This window comes from Canis lupus, chromosome X (genome assembly GCF_003254725.2).
Source record: "Canis lupus dingo isolate Sandy chromosome X, ASM325472v2, whole genome shotgun sequence".
Lineage (NCBI taxonomy): Eukaryota > Metazoa > Chordata > Mammalia > Carnivora > Canidae > Canis > Canis lupus.
The window spans coordinates 9,118,222-9,142,753 of NC_064281.1; the positions used below are offsets into that span (position 1 = coordinate 9,118,222).

At 46.6% G+C, this 24,532-nt stretch overlaps 1 protein-coding gene across 3 annotated transcripts in view; it reads left to right on the forward strand.

Annotated features, from left to right (window-relative positions):
• Positions 1 to 24,532, forward strand: part of FRMPD4 (FERM and PDZ domain containing 4) — a 566,595-nt gene that overhangs the window by 526,747 nt on the left and 15,316 nt on the right. For all 3 annotated transcript variants that reach the window (XM_025436476.3, XM_025436486.3, XM_025436469.3), the window contains exons 6-13: positions 3,423 to 3,527; positions 5,974 to 6,081; positions 10,478 to 10,609; positions 11,929 to 12,048; positions 17,389 to 17,525; positions 21,054 to 21,180; positions 23,425 to 23,514; positions 24,080 to 24,262. In XM_025436476.3, the coding sequence (XP_025292261.1) occupies positions 3,423 to 3,527; positions 5,974 to 6,081; positions 10,478 to 10,609; positions 11,929 to 12,048; positions 17,389 to 17,525; positions 21,054 to 21,180; positions 23,425 to 23,514; positions 24,080 to 24,262 (1,002 nt within the window). The remainder of the gene's footprint in view (positions 1 to 3,422; positions 3,528 to 5,973; positions 6,082 to 10,477; positions 10,610 to 11,928; positions 12,049 to 17,388; positions 17,526 to 21,053; positions 21,181 to 23,424; positions 23,515 to 24,079; positions 24,263 to 24,532) is intronic.

Here is a 24,532-nt window from a genome sequence, read left to right on the forward strand (position 1 = left end):
TTCTCCCTTTCCCTCTGTGCTCTCTCCAGCTCTTGTTCTCTCTCAAGTAAATAAGAATGAATTTTAAAATGAACAGAAAGCTACCATTTTCACTATTTTAAATGGTTCAAATCTGTGACATTAAGTATGTCCACCATCTTGTTCAACGGTTGCTGCTGACTAGTTCCAGAACCTTCTGTGACTCCAAGAGGAAACCAACCCCGCAGATGATAGTTCTCCATTCTCCTCCCCAGCCCAGGGCAACCACTAAGCTACCTTCTGTCACATGGATTTGGCTGTGCTGGACAGTGCATGTAAATGGAATCAACTCCTACCACACGTGGCCTTTTGTATCTGGTTCCTTTCATTCAACATAATGTTTTCGAGGTTCATCTATGTTGTAACACAAACCAGAACTTTATTCCATTTTATGGCTGAATAATATTCCATCAAATGGATTTGTCATTTCATTTCTCCATTTCATCCTACTGTTTTATTTATTTATTTTATTTTATTTGTTTATTCATGAGAGACAGAGACAGGCAGAGAGACAGGCAAAGGGAGAAGCAGGCTCCCCGCAGGGGATGCAGGACTCAATCCCAGGACCCCAGGATCACGACCTGAGGTGAAGGCAGATGCTCAACCACTGAACCACCCAGGCATCCCTCATCCTATTGTTTTAATTGATCTCAGGTGTACTTATATTTGATAAAGATGGGGATCATTTTTTAAATAAATAATAAATTTATTTTTTATTGGTGTTCAATTTGCCAACTACAGAATAACACCCAGTGCTCATCCTGTCAAGTGCCCCCCTCAGTGCCCGTCACCCATTCACCCCCACCCCCCCTCCTCCCCTTCCACCACCCCTAGTTCATTTCCCAGAGTTAGGAGTCTTCATGTTCTGTCTCCCTTTCTGATATTTCCTACCCATTTCTTCTCCCTTCCCTTCTATTCCCTTTCACTATTATTTATATTCCCCAAATGAATGAGACCATATAATGTTTGTCCTTCTCCGATTGACTTATTTCACTCAGCATAATACCCTCCAGGTCCATCCACGTCGAAGCAAATGGTGGGTATTTGTCGTTTCTAATGGCTGAGGAATATTCCATTGTATCCATAGACCACATCTTCTTTATCCATTCATCTTTCGATGGACACCGAGGCTCCTTCCACAGTCTGGCTATTGTGGACATTGCTGCTAGAAACATCGGGGTGCAGGTGTCCCGGCGTTTCACTGCATCTGTATCTTTGGGGTAAATCCCCAGCAGTGCAATTGCTGGGTCATAGGGCAGATCTATTTTTAACTCTTTGAGGAACCTCCACACAGTTTTCCAGAGTGGCTGCACCAGTTCACATTCCCACCAACAGTGCAGGAGGGTTCCCTTTCTCCGCATCCTCTCCAACATTTGTGGTTTCCGGCCTTGTTAATTTTCCCCATTCTCACTGGTGTGAGGTGGTATCTCATTGTGATTTTGATTTGTATTTCCCTGATGGCAAGTGATGCAGAGTATTTTCTCATGTGCGTGTTGGCCATGTCTATGTCTTCCTCTGTGAGGTTTCTCTTCATGTCTTTTGCCCATTTCATGATTGGATTGTTTGTTTCTTGGGTGTTGAGTTTAACATCAAAGTATGGGACACCTATTTGGCTTTTGTGCCTTGAGATTAATACAGTACACAGAAAGTTGAGCCTCTGTGTTGGTTCTAGAGTCAATTACTAGGATTCTTTTCACAACAGTCTGAACCTCTTACAGATACATACCGTAAAAACCATTAGGTTGAACAATTTGCAAATTGCAATATTTGACTATTTTAATATACAAAATGGCAATTTCGTGATTCAAACTAAATATTTACCTATATATTAGGTTCAATGAGAATGCAGTCCTTTTTGAAAATAAGCAAATGCTGTCCACAACATAGTAGATACCTCCTAGATGTGAGTTCCCTTCTCCTCAGGCTTCATTATAATTAAACAAGGATGGTTTTCAGAGGGTGTACATTGATCAGGACTGTGCAGCAAGAGCTTGCTTTGGATCACGGTACCCTTCTGAGCAAGTTTCCCCCTTGTACTTTTAGTTTCTAAGGAAGAAAAATTGAGTCACTCAGCCCCTCTTTCCAATAAAAGACAGTGTTGACCCTTGTACAATGTAGGTGTTGGGAACACCAACCTCCCTGCAGTCAAAAGTTGCATGCAGACTTGCATGCAACTAAAAACTTAATTACTAATAGCCTATGATTGACCAGAAACCTTACCGATAATGTGAACACATATTTTGTATTTTATATGTATTATATACTGTATTCTTAGAAAAAAGCAAGCTACAGAAAAGAAAGTGTTAGGAAAATCATAAGCAAAATATGTTGGAGTGTCTGTCTCGTTCAGTCAGTAGAGCATTTGACTCTTGATCTCAGGGTCATTAGTTTGAGCCCCACGTTGGGTGTAGTGATCACTTAAAGAAATAATACTGAAATACATAAAAATTTTAAAAAGGAAAATATGTTTATGGTATCATACTGTACTTTCCAGAAAAAAAATCCATGTATAAATGGATCTTGTGCTCTTAAAGGGTCAACGGTACAAAGAACCTTTACAATGAGACAGAATATGAAGTCAACATTCAATTGTAAGCCAGGGTGGTCTCTCTGTCCTGTCCCGCAAGACCACAGGATGACAGGTTACCAACAAGAGGCTGAAATTAGAGTTTTGGGTACATAAAGAGGGGTTTTTTTTATGAGTGTGTGCACTTGCCTGTTCACGTGCCCTTAAATCCTTCATGTGAAAAAATAGTGGGATTATCAATCAAGTTAGAACTGTTAGTGACTCTTCTCCACCTCATTAAAATCAGGAATGATCAATTTGACATGAACCCAACATTAGATTTGACCACCACTTCCCCTCCACATTGCATTCAAAGCTCTGTAATCAAAGCAAGGTTTGCGTACTTTCCCAGGCATCATTTTTAAAGATCCTTGGGCAGGGTGCCTAGGTGGCTCAGTTGGTTAAATGACCCACTTTGGGTTTCAGCTCAGGTCATGGTCTCAGGGCCGTGAGGTCGAGCCCCACATCAGGCTCTGTGTTGAGCAAGGAGTCTACTTAATCTCTCCCTCTCACCCCATCTCCTACCCCATGCTCATGCTCTCTGTGTGTCTCTCTCTCTCCCAAAAAAATAAGAAGATCTTTGGGAATGTGCTCAGCTAGAACATGGAATGTACTCTTTGCAGTTCTGGTCTGCTGAGTAAATCAAACCTCCCACTTTATGAGCATGACAGGGTTTTGATTGCCTCTGTGATTTGTGTTTCGTCCTTGAACTGGGCATGCACCAAACATACTTTTTAGCAAAAATAATGCATATTTGAGAGAATAAAGCTAGAAAACAACTGTTCCAGGGTTTGCATTATGTTCCCAATAATCATATCCAATGCTTTCTTTTTTCTAGTCTCCCAAGTCAGCATTTATTAGTGCTGCAAAAAAGGCAAGATTAAAGTCCAATCCAGTCAAAGTGCGGTTCTCTGAGGAGGTCATCATCAATGGCCAAGTGTCGGTGAGTTGACTGTTGCCTGCTTGAGACTCAGAGTGGCTGACATAGGGGCTTTGCACGAAGCACAGCCAGTTGCCCCTCTGGAAAGATCAATTTAGAATTCTGAGATTCAGGCCTGCTGAATCTCAGAACTCTAAAGGGCTTGAGAGATCCCCATGTCATGCTTGATGGGTCCTCTCTATCGTATCCAGAATACATAGTCGTCCAGGGTTTCTTCGAACGCTTCCAGTGTTCGAGACCTCACTGCTTTGCAAAGGAGTTCATTTGATTTGAGATCCCTGGCATTGCCCCATATTGAGTAAAATAGGCCTCTTTGAAATTTCTACCTACTTCTTCCCATCATGCCAACTGAGCATGCTTCCATTCTATATTTCGAGGAAGGCTTCCCCTAAGTTTTGCCTTATTCAAAAATGAAATGCCTCTATTCTTTTCACTAATCAAAATGGAAAGAAGTTAAAATGCTGGGCCACTGTCATGTGCGCAACCAGAAGTGAAGAAATACTGCCTGGATCTCCATCAATAGGTCTTGAAAGAAATCATGATTGCTGAGGCACATAATTGGTCTTCAAAATGAAGAGTGCAAACATCAGTAGGATGCTCTCTTTTTGATTTTTATTTTCCCCCAAGAAAATCTAACTTCATGTTTTTAGCTTTCAGAAAGCTGTTATCTGAGGCACTAAATGTTTTTGGACCTCTGAAATAGCAGCTTTCGTTGTTGGGGTTTTGTTGCTGCCAGGGGTGGTGTTTAAATAAACCTACAATGACAAAATGTCATCCATGACATGTGCATTAGAGGTCACAAACTCTTCCCTGAGGGATCTGAATTTGAAGTTGTGGGCCTGCACGTCCTGAGCTAGGCCCTCCTGGTCTGAGTGTCTCCCTGTCAAGACTTGCTGACCTGTGTCTGCCCACCTTGGAGCCCAGAGCTCCGATGACTAATCTGTTCAACCTTGTGACGCTTGTAGGAGGGGCCTCCAGCTGTCACTGTGCTGCCCTGGGGGCATTTCAGCCTTGTCCTCCCAGTCACCATCTCCTACCCCATCTCTGCTGCCTCCATTCACCCCACATTGTTCTGCTCCACACAGTGCATCCCTGTCCCTCTGGATGCAATTAGCATCCATTAGCATTTCACAAGACTATAGCAGTTCAAAACTGGAAGGTTCCAGTCACAGAGGAATCACAGTATCACAGAAAGTCATCTGGAACTTCCCCCATATTTTCTCGAGCTTCCAGGCATGAGACTGGGCAGTTTATGTATCTTTAGAGAGATTATGATTCTAGAAGCTGCTATGGCAGTTTTACTTCATCCTGGATATAATAGGGGGCTCATTCAAGGCAGCTGGTGTGTAAGGACAGCTCCAGGGGTCAGTCATCACCTGCAACCCCCGCTGCCTCCCCCCAGGCTGGTGTGTGGCAGGCATGTCCACTCATGTGTCTGCTCCTCAACCTTTGGGACCATCTTCATTTCCAGCCTACTCTTGCTCTACGGAGTCATCATGTGGCACTTCGTGTGGACTTGGCGCCAAACCAACTCCACGAAGTGGGTAGCAGGAGAGTCACGTGTGAGGTTCACACGAGGAGGAAGGAGAGGGAGGAAATTCAGAGAAAGGAACAAGAAGTGAAAGGCACAGAGCCTCTTAGAGAAATACCTAGGGATTGAATTCTCACGGAATATCTGTAGGACATTAACCAATCCCTGGAGATCTTGTCTTCTGTTTCTTCATCTGTAAAACAAAGGACATATGGTTTCATGATTGCCCAGTTCCACTTGACTTATATGACTCTGTGACCAGCTACATGTGAGAAATGCAGTGCCCGCCAAGGATTGCCAGAACTCACCCAACACGCCTTCTTTCTTCTCCTGCCATCTCTCCCTATTTCCAATTAAAGAGAGAATTCAAAGGAATATGTTTCTATTGTTAATTTTTGTCATGTTTCAGGCATCTCTTTTTGAATTGTTTTTAGGTTATGGTGTTTGTTATAGATCCAGTGTTCTAATCTTGAACACACTAACCCTTTCCTTATAAGTCCCTTTTGAATTTAAAGAACATTTCTAAATGGGGTAAAAACTGTTCTATAAAGGGGCACCCTCTTGGCTCAGTCAGCAGAATGTGCAACTCTTAACATCAGGGTCATGGGTCAGAGTCCCACGTTGGGCATGGAGCCTACTTTTTAAAAAATTGTTTAAGCCCCTGATGTTTCAGGGGCTTAGTGGTTGAGAGTCTGCCTTTGGCTCAGGTCTTGATCCGCGGTCCTGGGATCGAGTCCCGCATCGGGCTCCCTGCATGTAGCCTACTTCTCCCTCTGCCTGTGTCTCTGCCTCTCTCTGTGTGTGTCTCTCATGAATAAATAAATAAATCTTTTTAAAAAATAATAAATTGTAGATATATGCTGCTTCTGCAAAGAGCAGAATTCTCACTTGACCTCTTTCCTTGTTGTTATAAAACAGGAAACTGTCAAGGATAATTCACTTCTTTTTATGCCAAATGTTTTGAAAGTGTATCTGGAAAACGGGCAGACCAAATCATTTCGCTTTGACTGCAGCACCTCCATAAAGGTAAGCGGACCCGCTAACCTCCACCTGGACCCTGGCAGGTATGGCGTGGAAGTCACACCCACAGCCTTGTGTCGCAGCGCCTTCTTTTAGAACTACCTGTTTATTTCTGAGGCTTTTCTGGTTGCTTCCAAATAAGGTAGTGTGTGAATACTTAAAAACAAACTTGGGGGAGAAGAGCTGAAACTAAGAAGGTTCTGCTGTGTGTATGTGTGTGTCACAAAATGATAGAATATGCTCTCAGTGACGAACCACTAGGGCTAGTCATTTTAATGCAACTCCAGTTTAATTAAAATAGTGTGACTGTCCCCAGGAAAGCCTGGCACCCTGCCTAAAGCCAGTATAAAAAAAAATGGAAAAAAAAAGCCAGTATGATTTCTTAGCAATGTCAGCCACCAAAAAGATTAAGATGTTAGCCGTTAATTGAATATCTGCTACTTTGATGTCCGGCAAAAACAAGGGGTGGAATAATATAAAGATAACATTTACTTTTAATTGCTGTAACTAATTTCATGGAAATAATGCATAAAAGGGCAGAAATGAAGCATGCTTCTTAGGAGAAGGAGTAAAAAGGAAGAGTCTCTTAGCAGTCCTATTATTGCAGAGCCACAGGTGAGTTTTACGTAATGGGTGTTATAACAAAGCAGATGGGTTCTTTCCCCCTGTGCCCTCTTCCTGGGGAAAAAAAAAGCGCATATTCTATTTTTTATTGGACAAAAGTATGTTCAGAAATTGATTGCTCCCTAATGCTCCAGCAGCCTAAAATAGGCTTTCTGCAAATGGAACAATAAAAGAGATTTTATTGAGGTTTAAAAAAAAAAAGTAGTAGTGATGATCTGTATAATAATGTATCAAGAGAATATCAAGTCTGTGTTAAAAATGTCTGTCAAGAGTCAACCCCGAATTCTCGGGTTTTTTATATTAGTCAGCATGGACCTTGGGAGTGGAAGCGTTTGTGCCAAGGCCCTGTCACTTATTGCCACAACACCAACAAGCAGCCTGTTTGGAATTGCTTTAAATAGGTGGTGACGTAGCACGTAACAGGGCAGACAGTATTCTAGATTGATGATGGAGTGTATAAGCCATCCTCAACTCCTTCCACATGAAATATCAGCTTCGTGCAAGACTGCTCGTTTTCAATGGGGGCGGCTGACAAAGTCCTTTCCCTTTATTCCTACTCAAAATCCGTGTATGGCAACGTGTTACTCTTATTATTGATCTGCTAGCCTAGAGGTGGGCGGACTTCTGGAAGGAGAGTAGATATCTCCAGCCCTGTGGCCTATTTGATCCCTTTCGAAACTACTCTGCTCTGTTGGTGTATCATAAAAGCAGCCGTAGACGGTGTGTTCGGAGAGGTCCTTAAGTCCGCCCTCTGGTTCCATAATTCACTTGAAGGACTCACAGAACTCAGCAAATTGTTAGAAGCACAATTGCAGGTCTTTTATTTTCAGGAGTTTATTTATTTATTTGATAGAGCAAAAGCGAGAGGGATCACAGAGGGAGAGGGAGAAGCAGACTCCCCGCTGAGCAGGGAGCCCGACATGGGGCTCCATCCCGGGACCCCGAGATCATGAGCTGAGCCGAAGGCAGACGCTTCACTGACTCAGCCCGCCAGGTGCCCTCACAGTTCCAGTTTATCTCGGCCAGAGGATACAGATTAAAATCACCAGGGGGCAGAGGTGCATAGGGCAAGAGAGTTTCCCAGCTTACAGCTTCCCAACGCCCTCTCCCTGTGGGGTCCTTCACATGGTTCTTATTTCTCCCAGCAGTGACAGGTGACCACGTGTGTGTGGTAGCGCCAACCCGGGAAGCTCCCCTGAGCCTTGGTGTTCAGGGTTTTTGTTAGACGTTGGCCACATAGACCAGCTGAGCTCCCGTATCCTGCTCCTGCAGAGGTCGAGCTGGTACGACTTGGCCCAAGGCCCTCACGTCGTTAGCACAGGCTCTCTGCTCTCTACCTGGCTCCCAGGTACACAGACACTCCTGGGGCAGTACACTCCACGGGCTTACACTTTACCTCCCAAGAGCCGGGAGCCAGGAGGCAAAACTTTCTTTAAGGCAAGACGAAGCCTCTACTACACACGCAATGTGCAAATGAATGGGCATGACCAGATTGGGCGCGGGCCAGGCCACAGTTGGAAGAGCCCTGAGATGGGACACCCGGGTGGCTCAGTGGGTGAGCGCCTGCCTTCAGCTCAGGGCGTGATCGCGGGGTCCCGGGATCGAGTCCCACATCGGGCTCCCCACAGGATACCTGCTTCTCCCTCTGCCTGTGTCTCTGCCTCTCTCTGTGTGTCTCTCGTGAATCAATAAATAAAATCTTTTAAATTAGATAAATAAATAAATAGCCCTGAGATAACCCAGAGCACCGCATCATGATAACGCCCTGTGACACCATGGCTTGGTCTATGATACCAAATAGTCAGGAGAGCTCCTTGCCATTAGACCCCCTACCCCATCCGAAGGTATAGGTTAGGACTTGCATGCATTCCTTAACAGAAAGAACTCTAAATTTAAAAGAGAGCCCTGCTGTTAATTCCCTGTGGCCTTTTTATTAGGAACCCACCCTAGAGTGAGTGTGATTTCCCTGAGGGTGGCAGATGGTGGTGAGAAGACAGGGAACGGTGCAGAACTCACAGCAAATTAAAGCTTGCTTAGCTCGTACCTAACAGCTTTACTATCGCCACAGACACAGGTGGGTAGGCGTAAAATAGAAATAGTATAGTTACGAAAGGGATATGACACTGTTTAATAAAAATTGCCAAAATTCTTGCTACAGAATCACAGGGAAGAAAAACTTGCTATCGATTTTCTGATTTTCCAGTGTCCTCCCTGGTGTTTCAGGAGAATAGTTTATAAACTATGTGTTGCCACACAAAGGCTGGTTTTGTTTGTTCTTTTCTGGGCCTTGAACAAAAATTATGACACAGAGAATCTTTCTTATGAAATTCAATATAGTCAAGGCATTTCTGTGGAATGACTTCTTCGGTGGTGAGTGGGTACGGGGATCTTGGTTTTAAAGAGGCCTAGGGAAAAAAATTAAAAATTAAATTAAGTTAAATTTAAAAATCAAAAAATAAAAAAAAATAAAGAGGCCTAGGGAAAGGCGGCTGGCTGGCTCAGTGGGTAGAGCATGCCACTCTTGATCTCGGGGTCGTGAGTTCAAGCCCTACGTTGGGGGTAGAGTTTACTTAAAAAGAAAAAAGTAAATAACAGCAAAACCATTAAAGGAGCTTGAGGAAATTAAGAAAGGTCTGTAGAAAAGAATCAAAATTTCAGACAGCTCAGTAAAAAAAAAAAAAAAAAAAACCTACTCTGTATTGTAGGGTTTTTCTATCTTGGCATTGTTGATACTTTGGACGAGGTAATTCCTTATTGCGGGGCCTGTCCAGAGCACGATGCTTAGCTGCATTCCTCAATATTAATAGCAGCCCCAACCCCATTATGACAACCACAAATGTCTCCAGAAATTGCCAAATGTTACTATGAGACAGAATTGCTCTGGGGTTGCAAAGCACTGCTCTTTGGGATTTTTAGCATCGGAGTAAAAAATATCTTGAAGAGAGATCATTTACTGGTTTTCAAAGACATGAAAAAAATGTATGTGTTTTTTTTCCTTCATTTTCAAAGACATTTCTTTTGCACTGCAGTAAACATGGGCTTCCGTGTAGAACACCTATCAGGTCATAGATGTTTAATCCTGCAGAGGATTGCTAACAAAGCTTGCTCATTCTACTTTCCCCCAGAGATTTAAAATAAAAGCTACTATATTGTATTATTGTATAACAATAACGTATATTGTTACAGTACCCTAACTCTATCGAGCGGTGCTACAATAAATGTGTGCTGTGTATGAACTCATTTAGTCCTTATGTCTCTTCGGAGGCTGGTATTAGTATTATCCCCAGTTTATAGATAAGGACATTAAGACACTCAGAAGTTAAATAACTTGCCTTAAGCTGCACAGCTAACATGAAGTCGAGCTGGGAGTGGAAACCACCATTCCCTGATCCCTACTACATTTTTTTTTAACAGAAGGGCGCCTGGGTGGCTCAGTCGGTTAAGCATCCGACTCTTGATTTTGGCTCAGGTCATGATCTCAGGGGCCTGAGATCAAGCACCCAGGGTGGAGCCTGCTTAAGAGTCTCTCCCTCTCTAAGTTAAGACTTAAGTAGGCACCTCCTCCAACGAGTCAACTTGTTGCCTCCCTGTTTCTGAGCTCCGTAATGATTTGGGGCGGTGGGTGAGGTCAGGAAAAGGATCATCAAGCTTCGGAATGAACCAGAGGTATAAAACTGAAAGATCTGAAGCCTACTCGTGCAACAGTTGTCATTCCTGGTAAGCTCGGCACGCGGGCCTTGCTGATGTTGACGGCATCTTGTCAATGTTTCCTTGTAAGGATGTCATCTTAACTCTTCAAGAGAAGCTTTCCATCAAAGGCATCGAACACTTCTCCCTCATGCTGGAGCAGAGGACGGAAGGGGCCGGAACCAAGCTGCTTTTGCTTCACGAACAGGAGACTCTAACTCAGGTGTGTGAAATTACACCCCCAGGTGAGAGCAGAAATTACACCTGCTGCTGAAAGCAGAGGCTGCCCGGCCCCAGAATTCCCTTGTCCTCCGACCCTTTAAACGTACTCACTGCAGCCCTGGGTATTGCCGCTAAAGAAAGCTCTGGCGTTCATAATGGGCTTTACATCTCAAGGTAATGTTTCTCTTTTTGGGCAATTTTTCATAGATTGTCGATCGGTGTCACATACAGAACTGTCACAGACTCCGCAACTACTCACTGGGAATATGGCTCCGTAGAATCATATTTTGTGTTAGGGCAACGACTCGTTCACCTGTTCTGACAATCGATCTCTTGAAACTGTCGACAGGAAACAGCTCCTGAGATTACTGAAATGAAGCCAAAACTCTATTTCGTTGTCTTAAGCTCTGGGTTGCATACTGGTGACTATTGGTGGAAGCTTGGAATCCCTGCCCCAGTCTGCCCACCGTAAATACGTGATCCACCAATGCGTCCCAGTTCCTGGTTACCGAAGTGCCACCCCCATCTGTTCTCGGGAGACAAGCAGGCTGCTTGGCTGCTGAATTCCGCGTGGCACCCTGACTTCTCTTGTGATTCGACACAAGCAGAGTCTTTGCTGGAAGTATAAGGGATTCCCACAAACTCCTCTTCTGTAGGAGAGCTCAGGGATAAGGGAACTTTGGGGAAGGGGGGGGACGTGAGGGGAGCCATGGTCATTCTCTCCCTGCTGTAATCAGTCTGGAGTCTGATTTAGGGAGAAACCCACAGCGGTGTTAGAGAGTAATAGCAGTCTCTGCACTCCCCCCCCACCCCCCGATCTCCTTCTCGGCCCCCCACCCCCACCCTAGTTCTGGAGTGCTACGACTTACAGCCCCAGCACCCTCGGATCGTCTCCAGAGGACTGCCCGTAGACCACTGCCACCCATGCTGTCCGCACCTGGAAATTCGCATCCCCCTGGGCCAGCCTGAACCCAATGACTGATCAGTGGTCCTTTGGCTCGGGTCCTGGTGGCTCTACGGTGTAGGCCGGAGCGACCCACTGCTGGCTTCTGTGCCCTTGCTCGGCTCTCCTGCCTGCCCCGCTTTGCCCACTCCCTTCCTGGCCTCTCCTGGGAGCAGTTCCTTAGCGGGTCCCTCCGCTCAGGGTCTGCTTCTGGGGAACCGACCCAGGATATGTGCAGTTTTCAGGGAACCAGGATCCAGGACACGTAGCAAAAGAACTTGGACCACTTCCTTCCTTGGTGTCCAAACACACGTGCCTTTGCTTCCGTGTCCCTCGGCCAGCACTGACGGATGCTCGTGTCTGGTCTGCTCTTCCAGGTGACACAGCGGCCCAGCTCCCATAAGATGAGGTGTCTTTTCCGCATTAGCTTCGTCCCAAAGGATCCAATTGACCTTTTAAGGAGAGATCCAGTTGCTTTCGAGTATCTCTATGTTCAGGTATGTGAGAATTGGAGCATGCTTTATAGTAATACCGGAGGATGAGTTATTTCTTTTTTTTTGTTGTATTTTTTTTATTGGAGTATTTTCCAACATATAGTATAACACCCAGTGCTAATCCCACCAAGTGCCCCCCTCGGTACCCGTCACCCAGTCACCCCAACCCCCCGCCCACTTCCCTTTCCATCACCCCTTGTTCGTTTCGCCGGGGGATGAATTAAGTGCAGGGTTTTGCCCCTAAATGCTTGCATTTGGGATCTTCTTCCTCTTTTTCCCCCATCCCAAGCTCAGGGCATTGTGAAACCATTCCATGGTGTGTTTTTTTTATTTTCCCTTTTCATTTTGAAATCCTATCATGCTTAAGAGAAAGTTGCGAGAGTAGTAAAAGAACTCTGATAATCTTCACACAGACTCACCAGTTGTTCACATTTTACATATTTACTTTATTTTTAGTGAGAACACATGTTCTCCCCCTACACACACGCACACACACAAGTCCTTTTTCTAAAGCATATGAATGCCATTTACCAAATCCTGCTGATTTACCCCTAGCTACTTCAGTGTGTATTTCCCAGCACAGGACATTTTCTCATATAATCTTGGTATGATTAACAGAATAAGGAAATTTAACACAGATATATTTCCATCCTGGTGTACAACCTATATCCAGATTTTGCCTACTGCCCCCTAAATGGCCTTTTTCTTCTGGAAATCCATTTTCTCCTACAACAGGATCCATGCCAGGATCCTGTTTTGCATCTAAATGTCTTGTTACTTTAATTTCCTTAAATCCAGAATATTCCACAGTCTTCTAAGACCTTGACAGTTTTGAGGAGTACTGGGCAGTTATTTTGTAGAAACCTCCCGGTCTAATGTTTTCTCCTGATGAGGTTGAGGTTATGTCACCTGGGCACCATATCAGGGGACATTTGAGGTCCGTTTGTCCCCTTAACGATGAGCTTAACTTTGACCCTTGGTTACGGTGATGTTCCCCAAAGCTATCCATCCAGAGGTTACTAGGGTTTTTTGGTAATGAATAAGTAATTCGTGGAGAGGTGCTTGCAACTCTCTTAATACCCTTTCACTCACTGGTTTTCATCTTCACTGATGGTTCTTGCCCAAATCCACTATTACTGCAAGGGTTCAAAATGGTGATTCTTCTAATTCCATTATTTTTTCTTCATTTATTGTTTGACTTTCTACTATAAAAAATATTTTCTTTCCCTTCTCTCCTTTATTTACCCATTTATACACTCATTTATTTGCTGGTTAGATTGTTGTGAAATGTGATATTCCTTAAAATGGAATACTTAATTTCAAGGGAATAAGACTTTGAGAAAATAGTATCTTTTGCAGACTGACTCTCTCCAATTCTGGGTTACAATTCTCAAAAAACAAGGCTTCGAGAGATGAGAATCTTTACCAGTTTGCCCCAAAGGGAATTTATTCGTTTGACATTTAGGAGATGTCCCTGTATTTTTCCGTAACTGCTTCCCATTACTCTCACTTAAATTCCCGGTACAATCACATTAAACAGTAAGAACCCGTTTACCTGAAGTTTAAGCATCTCACATTAGAGCTACTCAAAGAGATTGTAAACCTAAATGTAACCTCCCTTGACAAAAGAAAAGGGAGAAAATGCCAAAGCAAGGAAAAAAAAAAAAAAACCCCAAGGATGTGCTCCCTTTGGCTGGGCGTACCTGTATAAGGCAGAGATTTCTAGAATCATCAGAAACAAAAAAGCAAAGACATTGGAAACAAGGAAAAAAAAAGATAGAAACGTTTGTTAGTTCTAGGTAGTTGATAAACTGGTTTTTGTTTTCCTATTCTCAGTATTTCCTTGCACATTTCAAAACTTTTGTGGTCTTTGAAAAGTTGAGTGGGAAAAGAAAACCAGTAGAAGACGGCAGAAACACAGACAAGCTAAAGGCCAGAGGTTGGGAATGGTGACGTAAATTAAAGTGGCGCTAAGCCCTAGAGAACAGAAATTAAGGTCGAAGGAGAAAGAAGCAGAATATGTACTAGAACATTCCAGCAGATGGGGCACTAAAGGCAAGGTCCACTTAAAACGTTCCCCACCTCAGTGGTCTTGGAAGAGACTGCAGTAGCTCCGGCACAGTAGGATGATTAGATGATTAATGGTCATGACCATAACCCCGAGGCATCTGGAAAAGACAAGTCCTATGCGGTGTACCCTGTTCATCAAGTAAAGAAATGTGCATTGCACCTTACACCATTCCCTACCCAGGACGGCAAAACTGTCATGACCTGGCTTTTCTAAGTGGGACCTCGGGTCACCTGGACCCCTCAGCTAGAAGCCCTGGGCCCTGCAGGCCGAGTAACCCAGACGTGACCGCCTGATTCTGAGCCGGCAGTTACTGCCTCTCCAGCCCCCCCATTCCTGCTGAGACCCAATCCGGGGCTTTGCCACAGCAGCTCAGCTTGTGAGTTGCAAGGAAATAGTTACAGGTGCCAGTCAGGGCATCGGTGTAGACGACGGAAGCATTCACTTGGCATTCTCTATAATGCTGCACCCCTCCCATCCACAAGATGATGCTTCCAAACCATTTTACTCCGCTCCTGTTTGCAACAGCCCCCTTAGCGATGCCGGTTGCCTTTAAAAATATGCATTAATTTATTTGAAATAACCGTAGAAAAACTATCACATGTTGGGGAAAAAAAAATGCCCGTTGCATTTACGAAAGAGGAACGCGGTTGTGCTTCTCCCGCGGAGGGCCGACCTCTTCCGTAGACCAGGAGACCTGCTAAGCACGGTTCTGTTCAAGGTTTGTCTACTCAAATCGAATGCAGCGCATGGAGATCTTCCTCAGTCAAAAGATACACTTGTTATTCTCGTGGGGCCTTGCTGGGGAGTGGAAAGCCTGCCCCGCGATCCTGCCCAGGGACTCGCAAAACACTGTGATGATGTTTTCTGCTTCCCCACCCTGGGTGTTGCATGGGTGGTGGACCAGCCAGCCACCCCTTCAGGGACCAGCCAATGGAGGGAGGGAAGGAGGTGGGAAGCCATGTGTGGTGGACCAAAATTAAGCTCCCATCATCCCCTATGTCCTCCACTGAGAATAGGAAATGAGAATTTCTTGGCATCAGCCTTTGTATCACAGAATGTGAGGTGTGTCTAAAATAACTTAGCTGTCTAACATAAGTCAGCGGATCTGCAAATGGTGCCGGGTGCCCATGTCGATTCTAAGGCACTAAAAAGATGCAGTAAAATTAGCCTAGAGAACAAAAGAGTAAGCAGAAGCAATGTATATCATCTTACAACGACCAAACCCCGTTCAGCTTTGTGGGTTCCTGTTGAGGGCAACAGCCCTTGACTCCAGACGAGCAGAAGTTCGAATATGGTCCTAGCTGTTAGCCTCCCACTTGTTAATGGGCCATGACGTATTTCACAGACTTTAGCATATACAGTAACAGAAAACCCTCGCCATTCAGACGGTTGTTACTCATAATCGCCCGTGTGCTAGCTATGAAGAGAACGGTTGTCCCCCCAACTCATCAACAGGACAACACCTAAGAGGCCACAAAGCGTTTTAAGACACTTGCGCGGCATTGGTTTCCTTCTTAGCATCTGACATGTCCGTTGTAAAGGAACTTTCTGGGGGCCCCAAGTAGAGTCTGTCAGGACCTCTCTTCGGCAAAACAACGACCACCATTTGCTCGTGTGAACTGTATTTTCAGTAATGTAATTATGAGTAATAAAAGCACGATCCGTACCGCACAATATACATGTCAGACTTCACGCTAATTCTCCAGGATCAGTCTGAACTAATTATATAATGTAATTAAGTGACTAATCACCCTGACAAAAACCTCACCCAAGAAGTCTGGTTAAACACAGGGTGTGAAAGGAATAGGACACAACAGTCCCCGTCACAACTCTTCAGAGAAATAAGAGTGGTGACTCACCCTAATGAAGCGCATTCCGTTTCATGAAACATCCTTACAGGTGTGCCAGCAATCGTGAGAGTTAGCCCGCTATTCGGCTGGGGAGACAGACTTGAGGGATGAAATGCCATGTCCCAGGTCATTTGATCAGTCGTTGACAGAGCCTAGGATCAAGGCTTGCGTCTCTAAATCCTGCGTGACGTGCAATAGCAGCACTAGAAGAAGGCCATGTACTAAAATGATTTACCAAAAATAATAATAATAATAATAATAATAATAATAATAATGATTTACCTACAAGCCTCAAGGGCTGCTCGTGGCCTGGCACTGTGCCAAGTGGCTTCCTCACCTTCACCCTTTACGAGACTGTAGGGTGACGCTCAACCCCACGGTGCCCCTTTATGGACACCCCAAGGCACCTGGAAGTAACTAGGAACCCAACACTAAAGCAATATGGTAGCCTAGAAGTGCACTCAGCCCGCCCTGTGACCTGCCTCCAGCAAGGGGTGCTGGCTTGCAACCCCAACAGGTATAGGATCTGGAGGAGGAGCAAAGGGAGAAGCCCGCATGGAGGAGGGAGGCGGGGAGGGAATGACTTCCCGCTTAGGGCTGATGGGATGAGCCGAGAGGCACGACCCTGGACCACCAGACGGAGCTCGCCCTGGGGGGGCCCTTGCACTCCCTCCACTCCCGCCCCGTAAGGCCCTTGGCACGAACCCCCATTGCACAAACAGGTAAACCGAGGCTGCAAGGGCAAAGTGGTCGCAGTTCCATGCACCGGTGGCCGTTGGGAAGGCCAGGCCTCTGAAGCGGGCAGGGGTGAGCCCACTACCTTGCCAACGACCTCCCCGGCTGCTCTAGGCACGAGGAGGAAGTTAGGGATGTGGCCCCGACAGCTGTTTCTGCGGGCGATCACTTACAACGGACCCGGACCCGGTGGGGTCCTTCACGTGGTTCACTCGTGGAATCCTCGCCCTGACCCTGGGAATGGCGAGCAGTATTGTACTAAAGTGTACTAAAGTGGAAACTGAGGCACCGACTAGTTAAGGCGCTTGCCTGAGTTCCCACCCTCCGATGTGGAGGAACAGGATTCGAACCCAGGATTCCGCCCCCGGCACAAGCCACGCGGCGCCCGCCGGGCTCTGCAGGGCGCATGGTGGCACCTGTGCTCCGACGTGGGCCTCGGCTCCTGGTTGTTTTTACAAACAGCCACCACGCCAGCCGCAGCTCCCTTGGCGGCCGCGGTGGCATGTGTCGCGCGGCCTCCGTGCTGGTGCTGACCGGGTTCCACGCGGCCTGGCGGCAGTGTTTGCACGGTGCACGCTTGGCCTCCTGGCCGGGCAGGAAGGTGGGGGGGGTGCAGGTCCCCTGTCCCCGCCACCCTGCCGCCCTTTCTTTGACGCGCGGCGCCCCCTGCTGGTGTCCGTTTCGCAGAGTTGCAACGACGTTGTTCAGGAGCGGTTTGGGCCCGAGCTGAAGTACGACATCGCCCTGCGGCTGGCGGCCCTGCAGATGTACATCGCCACCGTCACCACCAAGCAGACACAGAAAATCTCCCTCAAGTACATCGAGTAAGTGTTGGGCCCCAGGCCGCGAGGGGCGCCGCGGGGGGCCTCCGTTAATGCCGGCGCGTTTGGGGACGTGGCCTCCGTTCCCAAAACCCCGGGGCAAGGCGGGCAAAGGGGCCGAACACCGTGTTCGGTCCAGGTGGGAGGGGGGCACTCCTTGCACAGTGCACCAGGTGGGAGGGGGGCACTCCTTGCACAATGCACCAGGTGGGAGAGGGGTACTCATTGCACAATGCACCAGGTGGGAGGGGGGCACTCCTTGCACAATGCACCAGGTGGGAGGGGGGCACTCCTTGCACAGTGCACCAGGTGGGAGGGGGGCACTCCTTGCACAGTGCACCAGGTGGGAGGGGAGCACTCCTTGCACAATGTACCAGGTGGGAGGGGGGCTCTCCTTGCACAATGCACCAGGTGGGAGAGGGGTACTCATTGCACAATGCACCAGGTGGGAGGGGGGCACTCCTTGCACAATGCACCAGGTGGGAGGGGGGCACTCCTTGCACAATGCACCAGGTGGGAGGGGGGCACTCCTTGCACAATCCACCATTAGCAAGTTGTGGTGAAAATGGGGAGCCGATTTCAAGTGAAGTGCACGTCTTAAGATTCCTAAGCAGACTCTGGTCCTAAGCCAGGCTTAGGTGTCAGTGCCTTTCAGACATGCAGGTCTTTAAGTTCTCGTGACATCCCTAGGAGATCGGTAGCATTTTCACTGGAGGTTACAGATGAGCAAACCCAGGCACAATGACGGGTTGCTTTGCCCAAGTCCCACGGCTCTGAGCCAGAGGGCTCAGGACTCGGGCCCTGGGCGGCGGGGCTCGCACTGTGCTAGTTGGGGCAGTCAGTGGAAATACCTGTGCTTTAAAGGTGGCCCGCGTCACCTGAGATCACTTTAGGTGCCTAAGTGCGATGTAAAAGGAACGCTCCGTCACCATGGGGAAGGATGGTGTTTGTGGCAAAGAGCCGTGACGGTGGGAAAGAAGGCCGCACGCTCAAGCCAGGCTCTGTGATTCGAATGTTCTGCGGGAAATCGGGCTGCCTTGTCTCGCTCCGCATCAGCTCACTCCTGCTCTTTGGCCAGAGAAGATTCCACCCTACAAAAAAGCAGTTTGCGTTACCTTCAGTTAGGTCGACGTAAGGCCCGTCCTTTAAAAGAGAACCCTTTGCCACCCGCCTGTGCGCCTGCCGTTGGCAGGTGATTCAGGAGCCCCCCGCAGCCACCGCTCCCTTGGTCTTGGCAGCTCTGCTGCCTGAGAGCAAGGAACCCTCATATTTCAAAGTCGATGGCAGAAGTGCAGCCACATGGCCACGTAACACTGCAAGCCTTAGAGCCCTGTCCCATCTGCACAAGTGATGTGCAAGCTCCTTGCGACCCACCTGCCACAGAAGCTTCCCGTGGGCTGCCTAGAAAGCCTTTCTCGACTCCCGCTGTGCCAGGGTGACCCACCAGGGAGCGGAAAGGCTTCTCAATGAGTTCGCGAGCCTGTCTTGGGGAGGATGGGAGCTCCAGCGCTCTGGCTCCAAGGCCACTAGTCTCACAACTCTGGGTTCTCCTGTCTACACCAAGGGACAAACCCTTGTGTTCAATTTGAGAACCTCGGGCCTTCCCTTCTCAGCCCACTCTTTTTCGCAGATGGCTTCTCTCTTTCTTGCCACACGTGCTGTGTCACCTGAGAGCGACTTGGCTCGCAGAGAGGTCTTAGGCTCAGTTGGGCACATTCCCTCCCTCATCTGTTCCCCTTTAAAAAAAAAATGTTATTTATTTATTCATGAGAGAGGCAGAGACACAGGCAGAGGGAGAAGCAGGCTCCCTGTGGGGAACCCGATGCGGGACTCGATCCCAGGATCCCAGAATCACGCCCTGAGCCAAAGGCGGATGCTCAACCACCAAGCCATCCAGGGGTCCCTCCATTCCCCTTTCTTATGTTCCTGGGGAGGGATGATACTGGCCTCCATGTGAAAGAGCGCCCCGTACAACTTGACATGGTTTTCAGACTGTTAAAATGCATTTCTGTTCCTATTATCTGTCCCCACATTTTACCAGTTGGAATATGGTACAGTCAGAAACCTCCCAGAGATAACTGGCTTGAGTAAGAATCTCACAAAGTCTGTGATGATGTTCTTATTAATTCATTCACTCACCCAATCCCTGTTCACTGAGCATTCGTTCTATGTGGTATTCACGCTAGGACAGCAGGAAGTACAAATAAGTATAAATTATAATCCCGAGCATCCTAAGAACTCATGATCTGATTATAAAGATACGAGGGTCGCCTGGGTGGCTCAGTCGGTTGAGCATCTGACTTCAGCTCAGGCCATGATCTCGGGATCCTGAGATCAAGCCCCGTGTCCCTGCTCAGCAGGGAGTCTTCTCTCTCTGCCCCTGCCCCATCCGCCACTCATGCTCACACTCTCTGTCTCTCAAATAAACAAATGAAATCTTAAAAACAAAAAAAAAAAAGATACGAAAGTAATGATTTAAAGTGCTGATACAAGTAGAATTACCAGGCACCCCATAAGGAGTGCCAGATGATGGGTAGAAATAATAAGTGCGAGTGGAGGAGGAGGAGGAAATGGTGATCATGAAAAACACCATCTTAACCAGCGATGGGCATGGATGGTCAAGTGGGGGAAGGCCGTCTTCCCACGCTTCTTTGGAGGGGATCTGGAGTCGGAGACACAAGCAAACCTTCTTGAAGGTCTTTATAGTATTTAGAAGGCCCTGGATGGGCGCCTGACCAATCAGGATGGAATTCATAGAGTTCAAACTATGGAACCCTGCTGGGGTAGGGGTGTAGTCGTTGCTGAGGAAATGGGCCCTCCACAAACCTTATTAACCCAATGCTGCCCATTTTTCCTGTCTGTGCACACCTGTCGGGAATGTGGCGCCTCCCCACCAGTACCACACACACTTAAGGGTCACGACCCCCACCCCGTCACCACACCAGCTGCGCTCCTTGCATGCACACACGCACCCAGCAAGAGCTGTTGCCTGAAGGAGCTAGATGGACATCATGTGGCCGGCGGAGAAGTGTATGTTTGTAGTGAAGTAGCCACTGGGCGGGGGGGGGGTGGCAGGAGAGGGAAGAGCGGTCTGGGGCATGAAGGAGTTGGCATAGGCCCTTCTATTGAAGAGAGAGACGGTGTGGGGGACGGGGAGTAGTAACAGTGGCAGTAAGCAAAGGAACCGGCAGAAATGGTGTTGGAAATACATACTCAGGTATGTGAATGAATTCAGTGAGACTCCAGCCTTCCAAGAGGGTTGGACAAATGGTCTCCATTTCCACTGGTCCCCAAGGCATTCTCTCTGGAGAGGGAAGGCTATGTTTCCTTTAAGGTGCAAACAGCTGTATTCCTAATCAGCTAGTATGTTCCCCGAGCGTAAATTCAAAGTTGCTTCCCTAATTGGGGCCCCAGCTCCATTTCCTGACTTGCTCGGAGTTCGTTTGTTCCCACAAACATCAGAGTGCCATCTTGTCTTAGATAACTAATCATCACAAGAACGTGAAATTAAAGATATGCTCTTTATTGCAGAAAAGAATGGGGATTAGAGACTTTTCTTCCCTCTGCTGTGCTGCAAAGCATGAAAGAGAAGAACATAAAGAAAGCACTTTCACACCTTGTCAAAGCAAATCAAAACTTGGTACCACCGGGTAAAAAGGTATCACATTTGCATCTTAATGGAAAATGGATTTTAAAGAGCCGGGCTTGCATGCATTTCTAAAAATGTTTAAAATTAGCTCGTGAATAAAATATTTTCAGAGGCAGTAACACCGCATAACCCCCGCCCCCACCCCTTTTCTTCCCTATTAACCTGTTTCTAAGGCTAATGAAAAGTAGGTGTTCTTGTGGAGACTTCTTTCTTTCTTGTAAGCTATGGACTCCTTGTTGTACGGAGTGTGTGTGTGTTCACGTGTGCGTGCAAGAGAACCTTGCATAGCCACTGAGATCTTGTGATTAAAGAACAGAATTGCAAGACGACTGCGCATTTCCATCGTGCTCTTGCGTACGGCTCAGACTGTCTTAAATGCACAGCAGCCAGCAAGGGGCCTTGCAGACCAGATACCGCATTATTTAACCCGGGGTTTCCCTACGTCCCCACTGTTGACATTTGGAATCATTGTTTGCTGGCGGAGGGAGGCGGTCTTGTGCATTGTGTGGTATTTAGCAGCATCCCTGGTCTCTGCCTACAAGACGCCCTCCATCACGACGTGGAAAACGTCTTTAGACATTGCCAAATGTGCCCTGGGGAACAAAATCACCCCCGGTTGACAACCGCTGAATTAAATCTTACTTCTGAAAGGAAGATAAAATTATTTCTGCCATTCACCACCATTAGTGTTAAAATCTCCCTTATTATTATTTTTTTATCAGAAGACACAGAAAGGGCATTTTAAAACTTTGTTGGTCGGAATAGAGAGTTATGTTTATAGGCAATAAAAAGCAAAGGGCTTCAAGAACCAGAAAGAGGACCCTAAAAATACAGGACCTATAAAATTGGAAGCAGTGTTACAACCCGAGAACACTTAACAATTGATATTGGCCATAGAGACTTGGGTGGCTCTAATACAAATCACTGTTTATGTGGGTAATTCTTTGGTCTTGGTATTGGATTATAAGTCATTTTTACTGGCTAAAACATACTTATTGCTATTCCCTCCTCACCCCATGGCTTTTTAAAAAGTAAAATCAGCTTCGACACACTCCAGCCACTGTTGCCTTACTTCCTCATTTCTGAAAGCATTCAGCTCACAGAAATCTAGCAGGACGTCAGGGATGAAGATTTTGTAGGGGCGCCTGGCTGGCTGGCTCAGTTGGTAGAACGAGCAGCTCTTGACCGCGCGGTCTTGATTTCAAGCCCCGTGTTGGGTGTAAAGATTACTTAAATAAGTAAACTTTAAAAAAAAAATTTTTTTTTTAATTTTTGGTTCTGATTTGCCCAAAGCTAATTTCTTTTGATTGGCCCAATAGGATTTTTTTCAAGTGTGGCCCACTGGATTTGGTTAACTGTTCTAGAATTGATCGATCGATCGATCGATCACTGTTTTTCTATAAAGGTCAGTTTTTCTACCCAAGAGTGAGTGGTTTGCTTTCAAATCAATTTGCAAAGTGCTTTGGGTTTTCGAAAGAAGTAGGATGGCCCAACAGTGCTGGCTACCAGTGACATAAAGGGTAGTGCATTTGGGTATAGTTAACAATCAAGTACTTGTTTTGTGATGTGGGAATCTCCATTTTTGAGTCTTTCGAAAGATACATCTCACCTGGATAAAATTTTATGTTTTATATCCTTTATGAAACTCAGTAGATCCTTGAGTTGAACTAATCAAACAGGGACTTCTGGCAAGTCCCAACATTTCTACAATGATTGGAGCACAGAAAGCTCATTTTCCCTGAAAACATGCCAAGGCTGGAGGAAACTTGAGATGAGCGTGGCCAGCCTATTTCACAGGCTGTATGTAGATGGCAGGTGTGTGTTCAAAACGGCTCCCACGAACTCTGTGTACAGGTGAGTCTCCTGTACACAACCCGCTTCGTCCCTACCTGCGATTGGAAAGCACCACTCGACTCTTGGGGGTCTCCAGTGAGCAGACATTTCAGTGGAATATCTTACCATCTTATCTCTTTTGTTGAGTGCCCCGGCCCAGCGGATCCACGTTTATGACCTCCCCCGCCAGGCCTTTCCCCCCAAATAAAAAAAGGGTTTAATCTGGATGCCTTGTTGCAACCCTTTATTACGAACCCAAATACATAGCAGTTTACCCTCACTCGTCATGAAGAGTCCTTGTCACACCCCTTCTGTTGGCAGTGAGAGCATCCCGGTTCGCCCCTGTGGTTAGCTGGTCTCCAGCAGAAACCACACCATACCCACTGGAATTAACACCTGAGGTTTCTTTTCTCTCCTCAGCTCTCTGCACTGCAAGCCAAGGTCCATTATCTCAAGTTCCTCAGTGACCTTCGACTGTACGGGGGTCGTGTGTTCAAGGCAACATTAGTGGTAATTGCTTTTTCTTGCTTTCTCTTGGAAGCCACGGAAGCCTGCAAAATGTCACTGCCATAGGCTGTCTTGAATGAGCTGCCTTTGATGACAAAAGCAAATCAGCTGTGAATCTTTTCCAGCCTTCATTTCTAATCGGCTGCACCCCAGTCTGGAAATATCAGAAGAAATGTTAAACTAGATAACACCACTGCAGAATGCCCTAGAAAAAGAAATATGAAGAACCGAGAGAGTTGATGCGCTCTTACAATGGCCTTCTTTTAAATCATTGGGCCAGAAGTTGCTTTCATATTAAAAGAGGGGGAAAAAAAATCCTCATTTCTAAAAGTGTCTCATGATTATGAATCTATGTGCTCTGATAACATTTACTCTCTACATTATTCCTACTTTATCGGGGCCTCGATGCAATCATGATGTCTGGTTCTTCTAATTGGGTGATTTAGCACAATATGATCGAGAAACACTTCCTAAAGAAAATGTGATCTTGTAAGAATAGGCTCTCAGGTTCAACTCTGCATGGTGTTTTGGAGGTCGAGGATTTTTATACTTTGTCAACGTCTCTCAGCAGGCGGAAAAGCGCTCAGAAGTGACTCTCCTGGTTGGGCCCCGATATGGCATAAGCCACGTCATAAACACCAAAACCAATCTGGTGGCTCTTTTAGCTGACTTCAGCCACGTCAACAGGATCGAGATGTTTACCGAGGAGGACAGCCTGGTGCGGGTGGAGCTCCATGTGCTGGATGTAAAGGTAAATTCTTCAGGTGCTGACACAGGGCCTTGATCTGAACAGCACATTTGTGATAACACCGCCAATATTTACAAAGCGGTCAAAATTTCAACGTGGGCAGAGGATCAGAAATGTGACGAGTTACAGAAAACATCCACCCAACCTAGGCCTGATGACTCCAGTCCTCCCTAAGGAGCCGTGACAAGTTGCTCAAAGTCTTCATCTATACATGAGAAAGCAAACCAGTTCGTTTCTGAGGTTCCTTGTAGCTCCCAAGTGCATGAATCAGAG